Genomic DNA, 21,378 nt, shown 5'->3' with positions numbered 1-21,378 from the left:
GGGCGACCCTTAGGGTGCTGGTGGGGTTCATAAATGCACCTGCCAGCCTCCCGGGCACGCTGCCCCAGGCGGGGCCCTCGGACGCTGGACTCGCACACATGCCCCCCTGCTCGGCTTGGGAGTCTGTGCCCCAAGTCACCCGGGGCCTCAATGGGGGAAAGCCACAAAACCTTGCTGACTTGGGAAGGCGATGCAGCCGGCCTCCGAGGGCACCCACGGGAAGGACGAGCCAGCCCGCCGTGTGAGCCGGTGCGGGCCGCAGCGTCCACCCTGCGCCTCAGGCCCTGCTGCCGCCCTGACCGGGCCGGCCCTGTCCCCTCCCAGGTTCCCCAGGAGGAAGAGACCATCGGCCTCCAGAACGCGGTCTCCCTGGTCGAGCTGCAGCCCAGCGCGGAGCCCGCCCCAGGGCCCGGCTCAGGTGGGCCCCGGGCCCAGCCCCTCGCGCTCCGCTGCCCCCTCGGCCCTGGGGGTGCCCCGGGGCGTCCGGCGGCCTTGCCGTCCACTCCAGCCCTCGCCCCACCGCCACCAGCCCCCGCGTCGCCAGCCACCACAGCAGGCCAGTGAGCCTGCTCCGCTCTCGCCCCACGGCCACGTGCACATCCCGCCGACCGCCGCGTCCCCCAGCCCCCCTCGGCTGCCGCCCCGCCTCCGCTCAGGCCTCTGGAAGTCCCCTCGGAGACGCGCGGGGCCCGTGGTGGGCAGAGGCGGGGGCTCCACCAGGGCGTCGGCGCCAGCGCTCACCCGCAGCTCGTCCCCAGGCTCCTTTGGGGTCAGTGGCCCCACCAGGCCGGAGGCCACGCAGGGGCCCGTGCCCGCTACACCCCCCTGCCGCGAAGGGGCCGCGCTGCTGCCGGCTGCCCTCACCTCCACAGCCTCGCGCTTCAGGCCCATCGTGCTGGGATCCGACGCAGGTGGCGCCAGGTGAGCACCTCCACCCCGGACCCCGCGGGGTCCCCAAGCCCCCCTCAGTGACGACTGCTCTCTGTGCTCTCAGGGATGGGGCGGGCGACGGGAAGCAGGCCCCTGAGGCCCACGGAGCCGCCCCCAGCCGGACGACACCTGAGCAGCCAGCACCGGGGCCCGGACCCCAGGGAGCAGCCCCAGAACCTCTCAGGGACCCCGCGATGGACACGGCCCAGGGGAGCCCCTGTCCTGCACCCCCTGCCCTGGAGGGGGCCTCCCCGGCCAGGCCCGAGCCCGCCACGGCTGTCCCACTCCTGAAGCCACAGGCGCCTCCCACCGCGGAGCAGGGGCCGGACCGAGTCGCACCCGGAGCCCCAGGGTCGGATGCAGCCGGCCTCGACGCCCGCCGCCCGGCCCAGCCACCCAGGAGCAAGGCCACCGAGGGCCTAGGCCAGGAGCCTGCGGGTCCCGCGCCAGCCCCCCGGGACCCCTCCGCGGCCGAGGCCAGTCCAGACAGCCCCACACGCACTCGTGTCCCAGAGCAGGATGCACAGGCCCCGGACGGTGGCCCCGAGCGGCCCCCGCCAGCAGACCGCAAGCCCTGCCCGGCCAGCGTGGACGCCTCGCCCCTCCCGAGGAGGACAGCCTGCCCGTCGCTGCAGGAGGCCATGCGCCTCATCCAGGAGGAGTTTGCTTTCGACGGCTACCTGGACAACGGGCTGGAGGCTCTGATCATGGGTATTGTGGGGGGGCACGGGGTCCCCCAGAGAACCCCAGGGCCCGGGAGAGGCCACGAGGGGACACAGTGCACCGGGGGAGGCTCGGCACCAGCAGGGGCCCCGCTCGTCCATCTGCACCAGGAGCTCGGGGCAGAGCTGAGCCCCCGGGGAGGGCAGGACGAGGGTCTCAGAACCCGGTCCCCCCTCCCCCGCCCGCCCGTCAGCCGTGGGGAGCAGGGGACCCGAGGGGGCTCGCCCACCGCGTAACTGGCCGCTACCGCCCCGCAAACCCAGGGGAATACATTTACGCCTTGAAAGACCTCACGTACGCCACGTTCTGCGGGGCCATCTCCGAGAAGTTCTGCGACCTCTACTGGGGGGAGAAGCTGCTGCAGAGCCTCTTCAGGGTGGTGAACGGGAGGACGTCCCCCTCCCACAGGTGAGTCCTGCTCAGGCCCCAGGCCTTCCGCACCCTGGGGTCCCTGCCGGGCGGGACGGCCCCGGGTCCGCCCCCTCCCAGCCCCGCCGTGTCCCGCACACCCTCCTATCGCCTGACGTCCAGCTCGTCCCCCTCCCCTCCCGGCACTGGCCGCCCCGGCCCCGGGGCCCTCTGGCTGGGCCTGAAGCCACCCGAACCCCCGGGAGGACAGGGCAGGGGGCCCCCGGGGTGTGGGCAGCACACCTCCCCGCTCAGCTACCGGCTTGAAGAGGCCACGTGACAGGAGCCCCAGAGGAGGGTGACCCCAGGGAACTGCATCTGCCCCCTCGCTGTCCAGGTCAGCACGAGGGACAGCTCCCCTCCTAACGGCAGAAGGTGGGGTGACAGTCACAGTGCCTCCCAGGGGGCTGTGGGGACCGAGGGGGGTGACCCGATGCCACAGCGACCACCGCGGGCGGGTGGGGCCCATGGTCACTTCGCATGTGCCGTGGGAGCTGTGAGGGCGCCTGTGCACACACGTCGACGGAGCACTGGCAGGAGCGCCCCACCCCGTCCCACGCTCCCCCCCCCGGACACCCCTGCACCCCGCGAGGCAGCAAACGCCACAGTTCCCACAGCGTGAGCAGGGCCCTCCGGGGACCTCCAGAAACGGGTGCCCAGGAAGCCCCGTGCCAGCACTGGGCCCCTGAACTCTGGAAGGAGAGTGTCGGGACGGCCTGGGGCCTGCACTCAGGTGCCCTTGGCGGCCCCCAGCCCAGCGCCAAGTCTCCCCCCAGAAGGCAGTGCAGGGAAGCGGTGCGGTGGGGGGCGCCGGGGGCGCCTGCAGTGTCCTCCCTTCTGATGCCAGAGCTCCCGAGGAGGAGGCCGGGTCACAGGCTGAGGCCAGCGAGGCCGGCGGGCCACATGGCTGCTCGCTGTCCAGCAAAAGGCCGTCGCTGCGCGGAGCGGGTAAGACAGGAGCTGTCCACGCCGCCCCCTGCCTGTGACTGGGTCACTATGGCAGAGGCTTCCCTGCCCCCACGGAGGCCCCAGCGCAGGCTCGTCCCCCGGGGGCTCCGTGCTGGGAGGGGTCCCCACGTCAGCAGGTGCAGGGCGAGGCTGGGCGGGCACCTTGGCGTCCTGGGATCATCGGCGGCAGCGTGGTGACCGGGACGTCTTGGCACTTTTCCTGCAAACTTGTGCCATTCCAAGGCTCTGGGGCTGGTCGTCCTAGCGCAGGACTCCGAGGTCACTGAAACCTTCGCAAGCTCATGGAATCAGTCCTGGGCGGTCGCGGCTTTGGGCGCCAGGCCGCGTGACCACGAGCACCCGTGTGACGGCCACTGCAGCGGTGGCGAGGCAGGCGCCCTCCTCCCGCCCTCTCGCCCCGCGCAGCCACGGCAGGTGCAGAGCAGGGTGCTGGTGCCCAGCGAGCATCTCGGCCCCCCGGGCCCGCCTCCCGGTGCTCACCCTGCACCGGCCCTGGGGGCTCCTCTCGGGATGCCGCCTCAGGGCAGCCTGCGTTGGGGAGGGGATCGGGGGCCTCCTGGGAAGCAGGACTGTGCCCTGAACCCTCAGGACCCCGTGGGCCCCCGAGCAGCAGGCAGGGCCTCGCGTCCGCGGCTCAGCACGAGCAGCCTCCCCTGACGATCGGGATGCGCTCGGCCCCACGCACCCGAGTTCCCAGCGGGGTCCTCCCGTCCTGTGCAGGGAAGGACAAACTGACCGCAGGGCGCATGAGCCGAGCCCCCTGCCCGCCCCCGTCGCTGTCCGACGTCGACGCGGACGAGCTGTCACGGGGTAACTTCGAGGTGGGATTCCGGCCTCAGAAGTCGGTCAAAGCCGAGCGGGAGCAGCAGCAGGAGGCGGGAGAGCACGGGCAGCCGGGCGGGGGCCCGGGCCCCGAGGCGGTGACCCGGCTGGCCAGGCCCAAGGACGCCGGGCTGGCCGAGCTCCAGAGCTGCAGCCCCGGCTGGTGCAGCGCCTTCTACGAGGCCGACTGCTTCGGCGCCGACGTCTACAGCTACGTGAGGGAGCTGGCGAGGCAGAAGGCTGGCGGGGCTGGTGACGCGGATGCCCAGGGCCCGGTGAGTGTCCCCTGCGGCCCGCTGCTGGCAGTGCGGGGAGGGGCGTGGTAGCCGCAGGTCCCGCAGCGGTGAGCCCCGGCTGGCCTGGGTGCGGCCGTGTCCCCCGCGGGGGCAGGCGGGCTGAGCCCCTCCTCCAGGCCACCTCCCCAAACGGGGGGCAGCGCGAGGTGCAAGAACAGCAGAGGTGCCAGGCCCGTGGGGTCTGTCCAGGTGGCACAAGGGGTCCCTCGGCCTGGGCGACTGAGGTGGGCAGCGTCCCCCTGCGCCCCGCTGGGCAGCCTAAGCTTCTCCGGGTCAGCAGGGCCAGGTGGGCCTCACCCTTGAGAGCGGGCAGGCCGCCCCTGGGAGGACACCCAGACCCCTGGCTCGGCGCCCACGGAGCCAGCAGCTTGGAGGGGGCTGTAGCCCCCGCGCCCCCCAGCAGGGCCCGCTCAGGCCTCGGGGCGCAGGTCTGGCCCCCGGGACAGCCACGGGCAGGGCCCCAGACGCTCGGGTTCCTGCCGCGCTCCGCCCAGTCCCCCGGGTCGAGGCGGCCTCCCGGGTCACCTCCCGCCGCCGCCCCTTCCTCCCGGCCTCCTGCGCCCCCCACGCGCCGTGCGGCCACGACACCCCGGGGCCTGGCGCGGAGGGCGACCCCGAAGCCCGGGGGGAGCCCCGAGTGGGCCCGTAGGGAAACTGAGGCTGCGAAGCGGACGGGGCTGGCGCCGCGGGTGAGATGGGGCCGCAGCGCGGGTGCGCCGGGGGCGGGACGGTCCTCCCCACGCTGGGCCTCCCTGGGTCGCCGCGGGGCGCAGAGGGGGCACCGGGGCCGGGGGCGGGGCTTGGGGCGGGGCCTGAACAGGGGCGGAGTCAGGGCGGGGTGGGCGGGGCCGGCGGGGTGGGGCGGGGCCTGAACGGGGGCGGAGTCAGGGCGGGAGGGGGCGGGGCCGCTGGGTCGGGGGCGGGGCCGGGGCGGAGTCAGGGCGGGAGGGCGGGGCCGGGGCGGGACAGCGTAGGGGCGGAGTCGGGGCGGGTCCGGGCCAGAGTGGGGGCGTGGCGTGGCAGGGGCGGGGCGGGGGCGTGGTCGGGGCTGGAGGCGGGGCCGGAGCGGGGGCGGGGCCTGGCGGGGCTGGGGCCGGGCCGAGGCGGGGCCTGAACGGGGCGGAGTCGGGGCGGAGCTGGGGGCGGAGTTGGAGCCGGGGCCGGGGCGGGGCCGGGGCGGGGCCGGGGCGGGAGGGCCTTGGAGACCAGCGCATCCCGCTCAGCGTTGGGACACCCACGCCCACGCCCACGCCCAGGGCCGCGCGGCGCCCACGGTGCTGTCCGGGGGGTGGAAGGAGCCGACCCGAGCTTGCGGAGACGCCCAGGGACCTCCCGGACCGCCGCGGCCTGGGGACGCGGCCTTGAGTCCGGAAGGTGCCGGCGGGGGTCGTCGGCGCCGCGGGCCCAGCGCCCGGCCTGCAGCTCCCGGAGGAGCCGACCCGGCCCTGCACCCCCGGGTGTCCGGGCTCCGCAGGCCGCTCCGAGGAGGAGCGAGAACGTCCCCGACCTGAGCGCTGCAGCCGCAGCCCTGGAAGAAATCACGCGTGGAAGCTCCGCGACACGGGACGCGGACACGGCTTCTCGGATGTGGCGCCTGGAGCGAGGCACCGGAGGTACCAGCGGAGAAGGTGCGCGGCCAGGAGGCAGCCTGTGCATCAGCGGCGGAGCCCACGCAGGCCCCAGGCCGCAGAGGGTCGACCCCAGGGCGCGGGGACCTCGGCCGTGCAGGGGCCGGACAGCCCCGAGCGCAAGGAGGCGCCCACCCCGGTCCCCGCGGGAAAGCCCAGGACCACCTGGGCGGCGCCTGCGGTGAGAGGGACTGCCGGCCCCCTCCAGCCCCCTCCAGCCTCCTCCAGCCTCCTGGAGCCCCCTGGGGCGGGGAATGCGCGGGCGGCATGCGGAGAAAGGAGGTGGCACCACCTCCCGGGAGCCTCCTCCAAGCCTACGCCTGGATTTACCACGCGACTCAGCACGCCCCCGTGGCCCCCCAGGACCAGGCAGGGCTGCACCACACGGACCCAGGCACCCAGAGGGGCCGGGGCCCCGCGTGTCCTGCACAGACGGACAGACAGATGGAGGAGCCAGGCGGCTCCGGCCACACGGAGCATCTCTCAGCCACGAGAGGAGGTGTGGATGCGCCCCGAGGGCACAAGGCCGAGGGAGAGAAGCCGGACGCAGAAGGACGTGCACTGCATGATGCCACCTGCACGAGGTCCCCGCGAGGTCGCCTTCCCAGAGACGGGGGCACCGGAGCACGGGGGCGGGGACAGAGCCTCAGCCTGGGGTGGGGGTGGGGGTGAGGGTGGGAGAGGCCTGGGGACGGGGCTGGGGTGGGGATCGGGGCCGCACCGCCGTGGCCCAGGTGACCCAGCTGGGTGATGCTGCTGAACAGCATGATGAAAAATGGTAAATTGTACATTCTATAGGTTGTCACAAAAATCTTTTGAAAATGAAATGTAAAAGCCAGCTGAGAACGAGGTGCCTGGGTGGCCCCGTCCGTCAGGTGTCCAACCCTTGGTTTCAGCTCAGGTCGTGACCTCAAGGTCCCAGCTTCGGCCCCTCCCCACTGTGCCATGTGCTCGCTCTTCCTCTCAAATAAATCAATTTTTTAAAAGATTTTATTTATTCACGAGAGATACAGAGAGAGAGAAAGAGAGGCAGAGACACAGGCAGAGGGAGAAGCAGGCTCCATGCAGGGAGCTCGATGTGGGACTCAATCCCAGGTCTCCAGGATCACACCCTGGGCCAAAGGCAGGTACCAAACCACTGAACAACCCAGGGATCCTGTAAATAAATCAATCTTTAAATAAAATAGTTGAGAACAAAATGGGGCAGACGACCAGCGGCCCTGGGGACGTGAAGCACAGGTCATCACAGTTGAGTCAAAGTGAGCGCAGAAGACGCTGGGCGGCATCCCCAGGAGGTCCCTCTGCCATCCCTTAGTCCGAGCCTGGGTGTTCACACAGGCCTGTCACCCTGACCTCAGCTGGACCAGGACACGGGCCCTGCTGACCCAGGAACGGGGATGATGGTGGCACCGGGGGTCACGCCCCGAGTCACAGAGAACGTGGCCTCTCGGAGGCCCAACAGCTTCATCCTCGCAGTTGTGGGGAAGGGGGACGCCCAGAGTCCAGGTGTGGCCTCCAGCGCCCCAGGTCGTCCTCATCGTCCTCTGACATCACAGGTCATACCCGCCAACCTCACACCGTGTGGGGACCGCAGAGGGTGGCTCTGGTGCGCGTGAGTGCCCATCAGCTGGTGGACCCTGTCGCCCATCCCTGGCTCCCCGCAAGGACACACACCCACCGGGGACCCCGGGCCCCGTCACCATGCTCCCACGGGTCTTGAAAGGGCCTTGCAGACCAGAGTGGGACAGGAGGTGCCGGCGGCCACGACCCCAAGGTGGACAAGCTTCCCTGGGCCTCGGACTCTGAAACCCGGGCTCAGCCCCACAGGCACAGTCTGGGGGAGACAGGCCGTGCAAGGGGCGCTGCAGAGTGACCCGGGTGACCTTGTTTTCCTTTTCATTCCCGCTCACCTGGGAAGACGTCTCTCCTGGAACCGGAATGCAGACAGGTGAGCTTCCCGCGCCCCACGCGTCGTGGGCGGGCTGGACGGGGCGGCCGTCGTTGCGCGTTCCTCTCACAAACCCCTGCGTCTGCCTCGGAAGGGATGGACTGGACACGCGTCCACACTCGCTGCCCACACAGGGCGAGTGTGGGGCAGGCCCGGGCGTGGTGTGGGCAGCACGGCTGAGGGCATCGACAGGAGCGCGAGTGGCCGGGCCTGAGGCCCCTGCATGAGTGTGGGCTGGGTGCCCGCGGCCCCTGCGGCCCCAGGCTGTCAGGCTTTGTCGTCGGCGTTCAGTGCTGATTCCCGTTCAGCCTTTCCTCTCCTTGTCTACGCGTTCCCACTTTCCGGCTTCCTTCCAACGGCTTGTCCTGGTCCCGACCACCCTCAGGTCCTGCACCAGGAGCCACGTGTGCTCTGGGCCTCGAATCCACACTCGCTCCTATGACCCCAGAGAACCCTTGGCTGGCTTAGGCCCGGAAGCCTGCCCGCCCGTGCCCCCGAGTGTACCTAGGCCTGGCCAGTCCGTGTCTGGCCTGCGGCCACTGTGTGGCCCCCAACATCTTCTGTGAATTTTAGTTCATGTAAACTTAGTTTTAAAATCAGTCAAAAAGGTCTTTTCCGAAAAACCAGTCTGTAGTTCGGTGGGGTGAGAAGCGTGGCCAACAAACTTCATACCTAACTTCATAAACCGAAGTTTCCAAGATGCGGGGACGAGTGTGTGTGAGCCCCACTCGGGCAGGAAGCGGGTGCGTGCCATCGGTCCAGGCCCGCACCTGGACAGGTGCGAGGGGGCGACGGGGCTGGAGGGGGCCGTGTGCAGGCTGTCCCCCAAGGGCGCTCTCCCCATGGCGGTCCTGAGCTGCACAAAAGGAGGGCTCCCCACCCAGGGCTCCAGGCCGTCCCCCGCTTTGGGTTTTAGGGGTCGTCAGCTGGGGTCCCCGCGTCTTCAGGAAGCCGGATGGCAGAGAAGTGTGTGTGGACAGAACCGCAGAGACCCCGGGGGGTCAAGCCAGACCCCAGGGGGCGGGGGGCCAGTCCCTGTGAGCACAGTGCTGTGGGGCCGCTGCGGGGACCGCTGTGTCAGGCCTCATGCCACCTGGCAGCCTGTCCGCGGTGACCTCACAGGCCGGATCCGTGCCATCCACCGGCCCCGTGCGGCTGAGCTCTCGAGGTGCGGCCCACGGACCCAGGAACTGACATTTTTGTGTCCTTTCTGTACGAGAGACGCCACATGCGGCCAGTGGCTCCCCGCTGCAGGCGCGCAGGTCCTGCGCACCCGGTTCTGCCCACGTACCCCGGGGGTCGGTCCCGCGCCGACCCTGGCAGCTAGCCGCTGGGGCCTCCAGCCCACTCGGGACACCATGACCTCCTCGTCCCGCGGCTGGAGAACGAGCCCGAGGCCTGGGACCTGATTTCACGTGGCAGAGGGAGGAGGTGGTCGGTCTGCACCGCGTCCCCCAAGAGCAGGCACGGCCCCGGCCCTGCAGCACCCCGGTAGCACCTGCTCCCCGCTGTTCAAACAGCCGCACGAGGAACGACCTTTCGGGTAAAACCACCAGATATTCAAACATTTAAATACACCACCACCTGCATTTTTAATCTTACAAACCACACAGAAGTAGGTGTTACCAACAAAGCGAAGTCCCTCGCGGCAGTTGGACAGGTGAGGGGGAGCTCGCTCGGGGTGCCGCTGATCCCCGGGCCCAGAGGAAGGCCACAGTGTATCCGGCTTTAGGTGGAGGCTCCGGGCCGGCGGTGGGGAGAGGCGCCAGGCCACCCTGACCACTCCGCAGCCCCGGGCCCCAGGGTGGGGACACCGAGCCAGGCTGCACCTGTCCGGAGCGGGTTCTGGTCCTTGCTACCACTGGCTGCCTGAGCCAGCCCTGTCCGGGGCTTTCCTGTGACACAAGAACCCTGACCCGTGCCTGTAGGGAGGACAGAGCAGGGGGCACTGTGCGGCCAGGCCAGCTTGGGGGGTCCCCTGGGAGGTGCCCGTTCTCCAGGAGGAGCTGGGACCCCCGCTCCTGCGCACCCCACAGACCGTGACCCCCAGGAAACCCCCTGAGGACGTGACTCACTAGATGGCCAGGGGGCAGCAATGACCCCACGTCCAGGCTGCTGTCCCCACACAGGGCGGCCGAGGGGCCTGGGGTAACGAGAGTGAGTGGGAGGAGTCTGTGGCAGGGGCCCGGGGTATGGGGGGCCTACAGGGGCCTGGGGGACAGGAAGGCTGGAGGCGCTGGCCAGCAGACCCCACCACCACACCCCACCCTGCTGCCAGAAGCAGCGCTGGAGACCCCCTGAAGGGCAGCCCCCGGTGCATGGGGCAGCATGGGGGGGCTGGGGGGGGCCACTGCGGGGGCTGGGGGCCCAGCACTGCTGCTGGGGGCGGCGGGCAGGGTCCGGGTCGGGGGACCAGGTCTGGGTCCAGGTCAGGTGCTCGCCACCCCAGCCGTCTTCCGAGCTCACTGTCCTCAGTGGCTCAGTGGGATCTACCGACGTGCTGTCTGCACCCCAGTTCTGTGGACTCTTAGGATAAAACTGCCAGTTATGTTACCAGAAAAACAGGTTTATTTGGGAATCGCACAGAACAGCAAATTAAGGCAAAACCACAGGGGAGCTCTGGGGTCCAAGAGGAGGCTCTTTTACAGAGGGAGTTGGGGCGCCCGCTGTAAACTAAAACCCCATTGGAGTAAACTCGGGGCTGCAAGAGTAACGGCTTCTCATTGGCTGGGCCCTGGCCGTCTCTCATTGGCTGGGCTGTTGCCAGGGCAGGAGGAAACCTTCCCGGTCCCTCCGCGGTAGAGCAGTGTGTCCACCTGCAGGGTTCCTTGCTGGGGCTGTTCCCGGAGAGGGGTGCTGAGGGCTCCTCCTGTTAGCGTCCACACCCACTGCCACGGTTTCCCCTCTCATTTCCTCGTCCCCCCATTGGATTCCAGTCCCCTGTGGCGCACAGATACTGTTTCTGCAGCTGGGTGACTGTGTCCCTGGAGGTCCCCACGTGGTCGCAGAGGTGGGGGAGGCCACTTCTGGAGGCTGCGCTGGGACAGGTGCACTTGGAGACGGGCGGGCCGGTGGCGGGCACCTGCAACACTCACCGGCTCTGTCCTGCCAGGAGCTGGAGCAGCAGCTCCTGATAGAGAAGAGGAATTACCGGAAGACTCTGAAGTTCTACCAGAAGCTCCTTCAGAAGGAGAAGCGCAGTAAAGGTAGCAGGGCGCTGGGCAGGGCACCCGCGGGGGAGTGGGGGGCACTTTGTGCCCACTCTGCCCGCCCACAGGTTCCGAGGTGAAGACCATGTTGTCCAAACTGAGAGGCCAGCTGGAAGAAATGAAGTGCAAAGTGCAGTTCCTGGGACTGGTCAAGAAGTATCTGCAGGCAAGTGCGCCGCACCCTGCCCACCCCCTCCCTCAGCACCTGGTGGCAGAGGCCAGCCAGACCGAGGCGCCCGCTTCCCCGCACACACAGGTCATGTATGCCGAGCGGTGGGGCCTGGAGCCCTGCGCGCTGCCGGTGATCGTGAACATCTCCGCGGCCCACTGCGACACGCTGGACTTCAGCCCTCTGGATGAGTCCTCGTCCCTCATCTTCTACAACGTCAGCAAGCACCCCCGCGGCGGCAAGCAGAGGAAGGCCCGCGTCCTGCAGGCCGGCACGCCGCTGGGGCTCATGGCATACCTCTACTCCAGGTGCGGCTGCCCAGCCCCAAGTGGGGAGGCGGGCCTGGGGGTTCCCTGGACCCTTTCATGCCTTTTGAAAGCAAAAGGGAGACCGAAAAAAAGAAACAGGCCCCCAGGAGGTAAACAAGGTGAGGAAAGTCTCTGCCTTCCCTCATCTGACGTGGGTTTATACTTTTTTTAATTTAAATTTTTTTTCATCAGAACTTTAAGCCTGTGTCAGCTCAGCTGCAATTTGCCTCCCTTGCCAAGCTCTTGGGTGGACGTGCACCTGCAGCCTCAGGTGTGCCAGGGCAGGTGCTTCAGGGAGGAGCCAGGGAGCGTGGCCGTGCCGAAGTAACAGCCCAGGGGGCCCCTAGAATTAAGCAGACACAGGAGCCTCCGGGACATGCCTGGATCCTAGGCACTTTGCCACGTCAGAACACCCCGTAATTGTCTAGCCCCCCGGACTGCCAGGGAGGCTGGTCTCAGCATGCTCATTGAATTCTTCCTGCAGCCACTGTTTCTGGGCAGGAGCACTATGCCCATTCATCAGACACCGTAACTGATAAATGTGCATGCTCACCGTGCGCAGCAGGGAGGCCAATCCCCTCACCCTCAGGGTCACAGAACCCCAGGACACCCTCACACCCCTCCACCCTTGGGCCCACCAGTCCGTCGGCACGGCCACGTCCTGTGTGGATGGGCCTCTCATGTCCACCTGGTATGCAGGTGCAGGACCACTTGGCAAGTTCCCTTGACCCAGTGGCCTGGCCCACACCAGGCACGGGCCCGGCAGCTCAGGGTTGGGTACAGTTTACCTTCCCAGACAGGGGTGGGAGGCCTTACCCAGTCTTGGCTTTGGGAGACCCATAACACTCTTGGGAGCTCCCAAGACCTTTGAGCTGGAGGCTGTGGTGACCCTAGAACTGATGGTCAGGTGTCAGCAGGGTATACGGGGACACTCAGGGAACAAGGGAAGTCCCTGAGAGCAGGGGCTTCCCAGGACAGAAGCCTCTTCCCGTGTACCCTGTTCTCCCAAGGTGGGCTCCACCTGGCTGCGCTAGGAGCCTTCCACTGGCCCTGAGCCCTAGGCCGACCCTTGGACTCAGACCTTAGCCTCCCTCTTCTTTGTGATGAGTGTACCACACACCGAGGGCTGGCTGTGCGATGACAGATGTGTGTGTGCCTGTGTGAGTGGAGGGTGTGTATGTGTGGTGTGTGAGGGGGGTGTGTATGTGAGTGGGATGTGTGCATGTGTGCATGAGTGTGTATGGTGTGTGAATGGGGAGTGTATATATGTGCACGGGGGAGTGTGCATGTGTGAGTGGGGTGTGCATATTGCATGAGTATATGTGTGGTGTGTGAGGAGTGTGTGTGTACCTGTGTGGGTTGTGTTCATGTGTGTGTGTGAGTAGGGGGTGCGCATATGTGCATGTGGGTGTGAGGGGGATGTATGCATATGTGCATGGGTGTGTGTGTGTGTGTGTGCATGTTTGTGGGTGAGGAGTGTGTGGGATGTGAGTGGGATGTGTGTATATGTGCATGAGGGAGTTATGCATGTGTGTGTGCTGAATGAGGTGTGTGTGTGGTGTGTGCATGGGGGAATGTGTGTGTTGAGAGGTTTTTCATGGTGTGCATGTATCTGCCTGTGGGGGAATGGGGGGTATATATGTGCATGGGTGGGGGTGTGTGTGAGTGGGGTGTGCATGGGGGTGTGTGTGTTGAGGGGTCTCATGGTGTGCGTGTGTCTGCATGTGTGTGTGGTGTGAGTGGTGTGTGTGCACAGCTGCTTATATGAGTGGGGTGTGTGTACACAGATGCATGTGTGCGCGGGTGCGTGGGTGGGGTGTGTGCATGAGTGTGTGCACAGGCGCGTGTGTGCACATAGGTGCGTAAGTGGGGGGTGTGCATGGGTATGTCACGGGTGCGTGTGTGAGTGCAGTGTATGTGTGTGCATAGGTGCATGTGTGGGTGGTGTGTGCATGGGTGCATGTGTGGGTTGTGTGTGCATGGGTTGTGTGTGCATGAGTGTGGGGGTGTACACGGGTGCATGTGTGCATGGGGGCGTGTGTGCACGGGTGTGTATGCACAGGTGCGTTGTGGGGGGGTGTGCACAGGTGCGCGTTGCACGGGTGCATGTGTGAGTGGGCTGTGCGTGGGGGCGTGTACGAGCGCGCGGCAGCCCGGCGCGGGGGCCTTGGCTGCTGGAGGACGCGGCTCCCCCGCAGGCTGGTCCCGGCGCCCACGGCAGCCGCAGCCCACAGAGGCCGGCCCGGGCGCCCACCTGGCTCCAGGCGCCGTGTCCGCTCTCGGAGGCCCGGCGTGATGGCCGGGGAGGCGGCCTCGCAGGACCCTCACGCCTTGCCTGTTTCTGGGACCGAGTCACTGAGCGGCGCGGTGTCGCCCGACCTGGGGCTCCCTGGGGCGCCCCGAGGCTGGGAACGCTCGTCCCCTGACCGGCTGGTTTGCCCAAGGAACCGAGAATGTGGGGGCACAAATTGCCAGCCTCGCCCCTGATGCAGCGAGTTCGGGCTCTGGGCTGGGTCCCGGGCCGCGCGGGGGTTCCGAACAGGTTCCAGAAGCCCGTGGGGAGGGCACCTCAGAAATCGGTGGTAAAGAGGGTCCTGCGCCCGGAAATGGTTGGGAGCCCCTCGCGTTCCCAGCGCCCCACACGCCCCTTCACCTCTCCCGCCGTCCTCCTGGCGAGGGCGAGCATGCACGCGCGCCCACACACGCAGCCCACCCGCGGCACGCTCACGCACATTCCCACGGCTCCCTTCCACACGCCTACCCCAGCACCGCTATCGGAGGCCGCGGGGAGCCGGGCCTCCCCCATGTACCCGAGGCACGGGCGGGCTCCAGCAGGAGGAGAGGCCTGCGGGCCCTGGACAGCGGCTGGGGATCGGGGTGGGGAGCGGCCCGGGCCCCCGCCGTGCCCTGAGCGCGTCCTGTCGCCGCAGCGACGCCTTCCTGGAGGGCTACGTGCAGCAGTTCCTCTACACCTTCCGGTACTTCTGCACGCCCCACGACTTCCTGCACTTCCTGCTGGACCGCATCAACAGCACCCTGTCCAGGTACGGCCGCGACCCCCGGCGCACCCCGGGCCTCGGTAGGGACCCAAGCCACAGCCTGGTCGGGGAAGGAAGAGCAAAGACGGAGGACAGAGGGTACACGGGAAGGGACCCGGGCGGCAAGGCCACGGACGCTCCAGGAGGCGGTGGCCGCGGCGGGCACGGGACCCGTGGGAGGCAAGCGCGTGCCAAGCCCTCGGCCTTCCGCAGCCACACACACAGTGAGGGCCGAGGTCACGGGAGGGGAAGCGCGACGGACGGGCTGTGGCCTGCTGTCTGAGCCGGCCCGTCGTCCCCGCCAGACCCCCATGCGCCCCTCGGCAGGCCTGCGCACGGTGCCCAGGCTGGGAGCTCTGGAGCCGCGGCCCGACGGCCGTCACCTCCCACCCTGGGGGCAGGGACTCACAGGAGACACCTCCACGCGCGGAGCCCGGCTGCGGGGGGTGACAGCCGCCCCAGGAGCCCGGGGCCCAGCTGGCCGGCTGCCGCCTCTGCGTCCTGCCCCCCCGGAGACAGCCTCGTCCAGACCCCACTCGGCCCTCCACCCCCGCAGCGCACGGCCTCGCAGGGCTGGGGGGACCCGCGCGGCTCAGCTGTCGTCCCCTCTGCCCGCAGGGCCCACCAGGACCCCAGCTCAACCTTCACCAAGATCTACAAGCGAAGCTTCTGCCTGCTGCAGGCCTGGCTGGAGGACTGCTACGCCGTGGACTTCACCCGCAACAGCGGGCTCCTGGGCAGCCTCGAGGACTTCATCTCCTCCAAGGTGACGCGGGCACAGCCCCTGGGCCCCCGCGGGCGGCGCCAGGGCCCCGACAGCCACCACCGTCGGGGTGGCAAGTGACCGCCTTGCGCTCCTGCCCAGATCCTGCCCCTGGACGGCTCCGCGGAGCACCTGCTGGGCCTCCTGGAGGTGGGCGCGGAGCGGCGGGCCGAGGGCCCCTCACGGGGCGCGGACCTGGAGCACCCCAAGGAAGCCGAGGACGACGCCAGGCCTCTCAACGCGCTCTGTAAGAGGCTCTCGGAAGACGGCGTCTCCCGGAAGGTGGGGGCCTCTCCCGGGTGGGCCTCCCGGGCGGGCGCCGTGGCTCCCCAGCCCAGCCCGGCCAACTCCGCGTGGACCCGTGGGCAGACACACCCACAATGTTCCCCACGCTGCCGGCCCGGGGCGCCAGCCCGTGAGGCCTCGCCCCGCTGAGGACAGGACGGCGGGGGAGCCCCGGCCCGGAGGACCAGCGTTCCCCGCCCTCGGGCCGGGGGCCTGGGTGGAAGGCACCACTCGGGACGTGGCCCGGGCCGGGGGCCTGGGGGGGCCTGTCCACCTTATACGGGGACTTCAGTGGCTCTGTCCGCGAGGGACCCGCCCGGGGGACCGGGACAGGTGTCCTTGGGCCAACACGGCCGCGGGCGGGAGGCGTTCGCGCGGGGGCTCTAGCCGGGCCGCTCCTCCCCGACCCCGCAGCGGGCCGCCCGCGCCCCTTCACACGGCGCCCCTGCCCGCAGAGCTTCCCCTGGAGGCTGGCGCGGGGCAACGGGCTGGCGCTGCCGCACAAGGAGCGCCAGTACAGCATCGCGTCGGCGCTGCCCAAGCCCTGCTTCCTCGAGGACCTGTACGGGCCGTACGCCAGGGCCGGCGAGAAGGGGCCCTGCTTCCTGACCGAGTACAGCACCCAGCAGCTCTGCAGCCAGCTGACGCTCCTGCAGCAGGTGAGCGTGCCGCGCGGCCCCCCCCCCCGCCCCCGGCCCCACCACCCCTGCCCGTGGCCCTCCAACCCACTGCCCGTGGCCCCCGGCCCCCACCCATCCCCCCCACCCCTGCCTGTGGCCCCCGCCACCCCGGCCCCTACCCATCCCCCCCCTGCCCGCGGCCCCGCCTCCCCGAGGCCCCCCCCCCCCGCCACCCCCGGCCCCACCACCCCCACCCCTGCCTGTGGCCCTCCAACCCACTGCCCGCGGCCCCCGCCTCCCCGGCCCCCGCCTCCCTGAGCCCGCCCCACGCACCCCACGCCTGGGCCCCAGGTGGCAGCCGCGGCGGCGACAGAGCGATCCCACCTGCAGCCAGGCTGCGCGGCGGGTCCCCGACATGCGGCCCCGCCTCGAGGCCCGGAGACGCCCGACGTCCGCGCCCTTGTCCGACAGGAGCTGTTCCAGAAGTGCCATCCCGTCCACTTCCTGAACTCACGGGCCCTGGGCGTCATGGACAAGAGTGTGGCCATCCCCAAGTGAGCGTCCCGGGGTGTCACTCGGAGTCCGGGCCGCGCGGCCGCAACCAGGGCTTGGGGCCTCCCCGAGGCGCTTGCGGACCTGGCAGCGCCCCGCAGCCCCGCCGTGACGGGCACCCGCGTCTCCCCAGGGCCAGCTCCTGCGAGTCCCTGTCAGCCAAAACCTGCAGCCTGTTTCTGCCCAACTACGTGCAGGACAAGTACCTGCTACAGCTCCTGCGGAGCGCGGACGACGTCAGCACCTGGGTGGCCGCCGAGATCGTGACCAGCCACACCTCCAAGGTGGGTGCCTCGGCTCCGTCCCACGGGGCCTTCGCAGCCGAGCGTGGCCGCCGGCTGCCTCCCAGGGACCCGCGGACGTTCCCCACGCGCAGGGAAGCCACGCTCCACCCCAGGCAACGGGTACAAGTAGCGTCACGGCCTCCGCGGACGGTGACGTCGGCCACACGGTGGCTCCCCGCGTCGCCTGCAAGTGCGCACTGGCCCTGCACGCCGTGGCAAACGCCTCCTCCGCGGAACTTGCACACGTACCCTGTGTGTGCACCCGCCAACACGTGCCAATACACGCCCTCACACCGCCCACACCTGCCTCCTCGCTCACACCCCCTCACACACTGTTCCTTGTGCCCCCTCACACGCAGTGCCCGACCCCCGGGGCCGCTCCTGAACCGCGTTACCCACGTAGTCCCTCTCACAGCCTCCCCGACACACGCCCTCTTTGCCGCGCTCACAGCTGCTCACACACTCACACTCACACCGGGTTTGGTCAGAGGACACCCCCAGGGGCTCCGGCGCCCACGCCTGAGCCGGCTCCCAGGGTGGGGACCGTGGCCCCCAGCTGTGCCCCGTCCTGCTCGCCCCGCGCCCCTGGCGCCCATCCCCGTGAGGCGGCACCGGCAGGCGGGGACTGAGGGCTGCACTCTGGGGTGGCCACATGTCACGCGCCCCTTCCCGGGGGGACACCGCCGCTCTGCGGGCAGCGACCCCCCCACCCCGCCGCGCGGCCTGCGCTCCCCACGCCTGGTGCGCGGGTGGCCCTGACCACGTCCCCGCCCGCCCCCAGCTGCAGGTGACTCTGCTCTCCAAGTTTCTGCTCATCGCCAAGTCCTGCTACGAGCAGAGGAACTTCGCGACGGCCATGCAGATCCTGGGGGGCCTGGAGCACCTCGCCGTGAGGCAGTCCCCCGTGAGTGGTGGCCCGGCGCGGGGGGCGCACGGCACTGGCCGGCCACGCCTCACGTGCATTTCTTCCAGGCCTGGAGGGTCCTACCCGCAAAGATAGCGGAGGTCATGGAGGAGCTGAAGGCCGTGGAGGTACTGTCCCCGCGGCCGCCCAGCAGCCCGGCAGCCCACCCCGGGCCGCGTCCCCGGGGCCTCACCGGCGGGCGGGGGCGGCGGGCGGGGGCAGAGGGCGGGGCCCGCAGAGCCGCCCCTGGAAGGCTGCGCACCCCGACGGCTGGGGCTGGCGCTCGGCTCCCCGGCGCTCCCTCGCGGCCCCGCCCGCAGCCCTCAGCCCTCCCCCTGCCCAGCCGCCCGGCCGCCCGCAGGTCTTCCTGAAGAGCGACAGCCTGTGCCTGATGGAAGGCCGCCGCTTCCGCGCCCAGCCCACGCTGCCCTCGGCGCGCCTCCTGGCCATGCACATCCAGCAGCTGGAGACGGGGGGCTTCACCATGACCAACGGCGCCCACAGGTGGAGCAAGCTCAGGTGAGGGGCCGCGCCCCGGGGCTGCTGCACCGCGGCCCGTCCTCAGCCTCCCCCCCCACCATGGGGCCACGGGGCCACTGCCTGGCACCCTGGCCACCCGCCTGGGAGGGGCTGCTGGCGGGGACCGCCGTGGCACCCGGGGAGGAGCCCCGCCTCCGGACACCCCCCTCCCCGTCAGGGTGCTCTTGCCCCCTTGCCGCCCCCGCAGCACCACGCGGGCGAGCGGGTCAGGGCAGGGCAGGCCTTGGCAGCCACGGCCCAGGGGCCCGGAGCCCCGCGGCGCCCCCCTCCCCGCCGCCAGCTTGACGGTTGTCTGACACGCAGCACAGCGCGGTGGGCGCCGGCGACACAGAACGCAGCGGCTGGAGGGAAGGCACCGTCCAGAGGCGGCGGGGCGGGCTGACGACGACACCCTTGCCCTGCTTTACGTCCGATGCGCTCGCATGTTTGTCTTCGACTTATGTTCTTTAGTTTTCAGAGGGAGAGAGAGATGGGCGGTGGCGCAGGGCAGAGGCACAGGGACACCCCCAAGCAGGCTCCACGCCCCGCACGGAGCCCCTCGCGAGGCTCGATCTCAGGACCCGGGGACCGCGACCGGAGTCAGACTGAGCCCCCCGGGCGCCACGCACGTTTGTGTTTTAACAACCAAAAGTGCACCCTTCGTGCTGGCCCCGCCGTCCCTCGTCCGCCACCGGGGTGGGAACCTCCGTAAGGCCCGCAGCCTCCCCAGGCGTTAGTCCCGACCTCTGCTTCCTGCTCCCCGTGTCCCGGACGACGCCCGGGGCGTTGGGGTCACAGCGCTCCGGGGAAGGGAGCCCTGGGACCAGGCGGTGGCCAGTTCCCGGGGCGTAGATGCTCCCGCGGTGGCGGCTCCGGAGCCACATCACGTCCCTGAGCACAGCCCTGGGGTGACCCCGCGTGCATCTGCCCCGGGGACCTCCTCTGGGGAGCCTCGGGGGCTGGCCCTGGGGGTGTCCTTGCTGGACCCCTGAGCACCAACCAGGCGCAACACAGACTTGCAGTGTTCATGCGCCGGAAGTGACTGGATGGACCGACGGACCGAGGGACGGACGGCAGGGCAGGCGGGCCAAGGCTGCCATGGGCTCCAGCCCCGAGCGTGAGCGCGGAGGGCGCCCCGAGCTGCCGCTGGACGCGGTCCGGTTCGCGGCCTCCCAGGACACGCGGGGAGTTCACAGGCCCGGCTCGTGCACACCGACGCGCACGTCTTGTCCCCGACGCAGGAACATCGCCAAGGTGGTGAGCCAGGTGCACGCGTTCCAGGAGAACCCCTACACGTTCGCCCCTGACCCCAAGCTGCAGTCCTACCTCAAGCAAAGGATCGCCCGCTTCAGCGGGGCCGACGTCTCCGTGTTAGCGGCCGACAGCAGGGCCTCCCCCCACCACATGAGCAGCGAGAAGCACTCGCGGAAGATCCAGGACAAGCTGCGCAGAATGAAGGCCACGTTTCAGTAGCGGGGGGAGGGGGCCCCCGGGGCGAGAACTGCAGCGCAGGGGGCGGGGCCGGGAGAGGAGCCCGCGGCCCGGCCAGGCGAGCGGCGCTGCACCTGCTGCTTCACACGGGGCTCAGGCTGGGCGGCGGGGCTTGCCCCGGGGCCCCGGGAGGTGGAGGCCCAGGGCCCAGAGGGGAGGGGCTCCCGCGGAGGCGGGCTCTGGGCTCTTCCTGCTCGTGTAAAACTATCTTTACAAATCAAAACAATAATAGAGTAAGTGAACCCCCCCAAGAGCACCCACACTTCTAGAGATGAATCGCTCCCACCCAGCTCCAGGGATCCCCCAGACCCCACCCACCCCCTCGACTCAGAGCACTGTTTCCAGGAGTCTGGCTTCCGTCTGCCCAGCAACCAAGGACCAAGATGACCTCCGACCCCCATGCCAACCCAGGTTCCAGGGGTTTCCGAGCCGTCCACGGGCCTGAGGCTTCCCAGTGGCCCAAGCCCCTAACCGGGTCCAGACTCCCCTGCCCAGGCCTCCCGCTCCCTTCCACCCAGAAGACCCCCCCCCCCCCCGCTTCCACCCAAGTCTCCCCCCGCCTCCTCCCTCACCCCCGCCCTCCAGACCTCGCCCCCACCCCTCTCCCCCTTCTACCCCCACCCCTCACCTCCTACCCCCCATCCTCCAGACCTCCCCCCAGACCCCAATCGCCCCCTCCCATCCATCTGGCCTCCCCCCAGATCTCCCCTTCCCTTCCACTCAGGCCCCCCAGATCTCCGCCCACACTCTTCCAGACCTTCCCTCACACCCCACACTTCACCCCCACATGCCCCGCTTCCCCAGACCCTCCTTGCAGACCTCCTCCTAGGGGAGCAGCTCAGCTCACCCCTGTTCCAGCCTAAGCAGGGGTGCCCGAGTTTTGCAGCCGCTGCCCCAACAGGCCCGATGGGGTCTCGGTCCCAGCCCAGCCTCCTGCTGCTGGTGAGCACCTCACAGCTCCACGCTGGCGGCCAAGTGCCCGCAGCCCCGCGCGCCCTCCACCCTTGCCAACCCCACCACCTACGACAGCTCCCGGGGAGGCCTGCCAGGCTCTGCTTCCTCGCAAAGCACACGGACAGCAGCTCCAGGGCAGCCCCTCCGGTGGCCTGGGGCCCGTGCCCACCTGCCTTCCGCAGCCGTGCATGCGCTGCACACGCCTGTGCCCAGGCTCCTGCCGCTTGCCTTCACTAGAGCTTTGTCAGAGCCGAGGACAGAGGACGGTTGCTGCCCGGATGGTGCCAGGCTCCTCCCGGGGCTCCGTTTCCGGCCGGTGCTGGGGGCCGCTCAGCAGCGAGAAGGCCCCCTGGGCCAGGCTTGCGGGCACGGAAGTGTGGTCTGAGCCCCGACACCATCGCAGGTGCCAACGTCCTTCGGTGGCAAATCGCCGGGAGACCCAGGGCTGTTCTCACCTCAGAATCACGGATTCTTACGACAACCAGCCAGTGGGGTTCTGGGAAAGCGGCTACTTGCAATAAGATGCTGAGTTTGTAACGTCAAGATGTGTTTCCCACA

General features: G+C 69.4%; 1 protein-coding gene across 1 annotated transcript in view; it reads left to right on the top strand.

Moving 5' to 3' along the window:
- KNDC1 (kinase non-catalytic C-lobe domain containing 1) overlaps positions 1 to 20,362 on the top strand; it is a 49,311-nt gene extending 28,949 nt beyond the window's left edge. The window contains exons 12-31 of the mRNA XM_041744615.1: positions 325 to 418; positions 759 to 921; positions 995 to 1,641; positions 1,917 to 2,061; positions 2,909 to 3,009; positions 3,751 to 4,127; positions 7,695 to 7,724; positions 10,837 to 10,930; positions 11,002 to 11,099; positions 11,190 to 11,410; positions 14,341 to 14,454; positions 15,067 to 15,214; positions 15,314 to 15,493; positions 15,952 to 16,155; positions 16,588 to 16,670; positions 16,802 to 16,952; positions 17,734 to 17,856; positions 17,925 to 17,984; positions 18,218 to 18,375; positions 19,617 to 20,362. Coding sequence (XP_041600549.1) covers positions 325 to 418; positions 759 to 921; positions 995 to 1,641; positions 1,917 to 2,061; positions 2,909 to 3,009; positions 3,751 to 4,127; positions 7,695 to 7,724; positions 10,837 to 10,930; positions 11,002 to 11,099; positions 11,190 to 11,410; positions 14,341 to 14,454; positions 15,067 to 15,214; positions 15,314 to 15,493; positions 15,952 to 16,155; positions 16,588 to 16,670; positions 16,802 to 16,952; positions 17,734 to 17,856; positions 17,925 to 17,984; positions 18,218 to 18,375; positions 19,617 to 19,848 — 3,423 coding nt within the window. The 3' untranslated portion in view covers positions 19,849 to 20,362. The remainder of the gene's footprint in view (positions 1 to 324; positions 419 to 758; positions 922 to 994; positions 1,642 to 1,916; positions 2,062 to 2,908; positions 3,010 to 3,750; positions 4,128 to 7,694; positions 7,725 to 10,836; positions 10,931 to 11,001; positions 11,100 to 11,189; positions 11,411 to 14,340; positions 14,455 to 15,066; positions 15,215 to 15,313; positions 15,494 to 15,951; positions 16,156 to 16,587; positions 16,671 to 16,801; positions 16,953 to 17,733; positions 17,857 to 17,924; positions 17,985 to 18,217; positions 18,376 to 19,616) is intronic.
- The last annotated feature ends 1,016 nt before the right edge of the window (positions 20,363 to 21,378 follow it).

Source organism: Vulpes lagopus, chromosome 2, assembly GCF_018345385.1.
Source record: "Vulpes lagopus strain Blue_001 chromosome 2, ASM1834538v1, whole genome shotgun sequence".
NCBI classification, from domain to species: domain Eukaryota; kingdom Metazoa; phylum Chordata; class Mammalia; order Carnivora; family Canidae; genus Vulpes; species Vulpes lagopus.
This window is presented reverse-complemented; position numbering and strand designations above follow the sequence as displayed.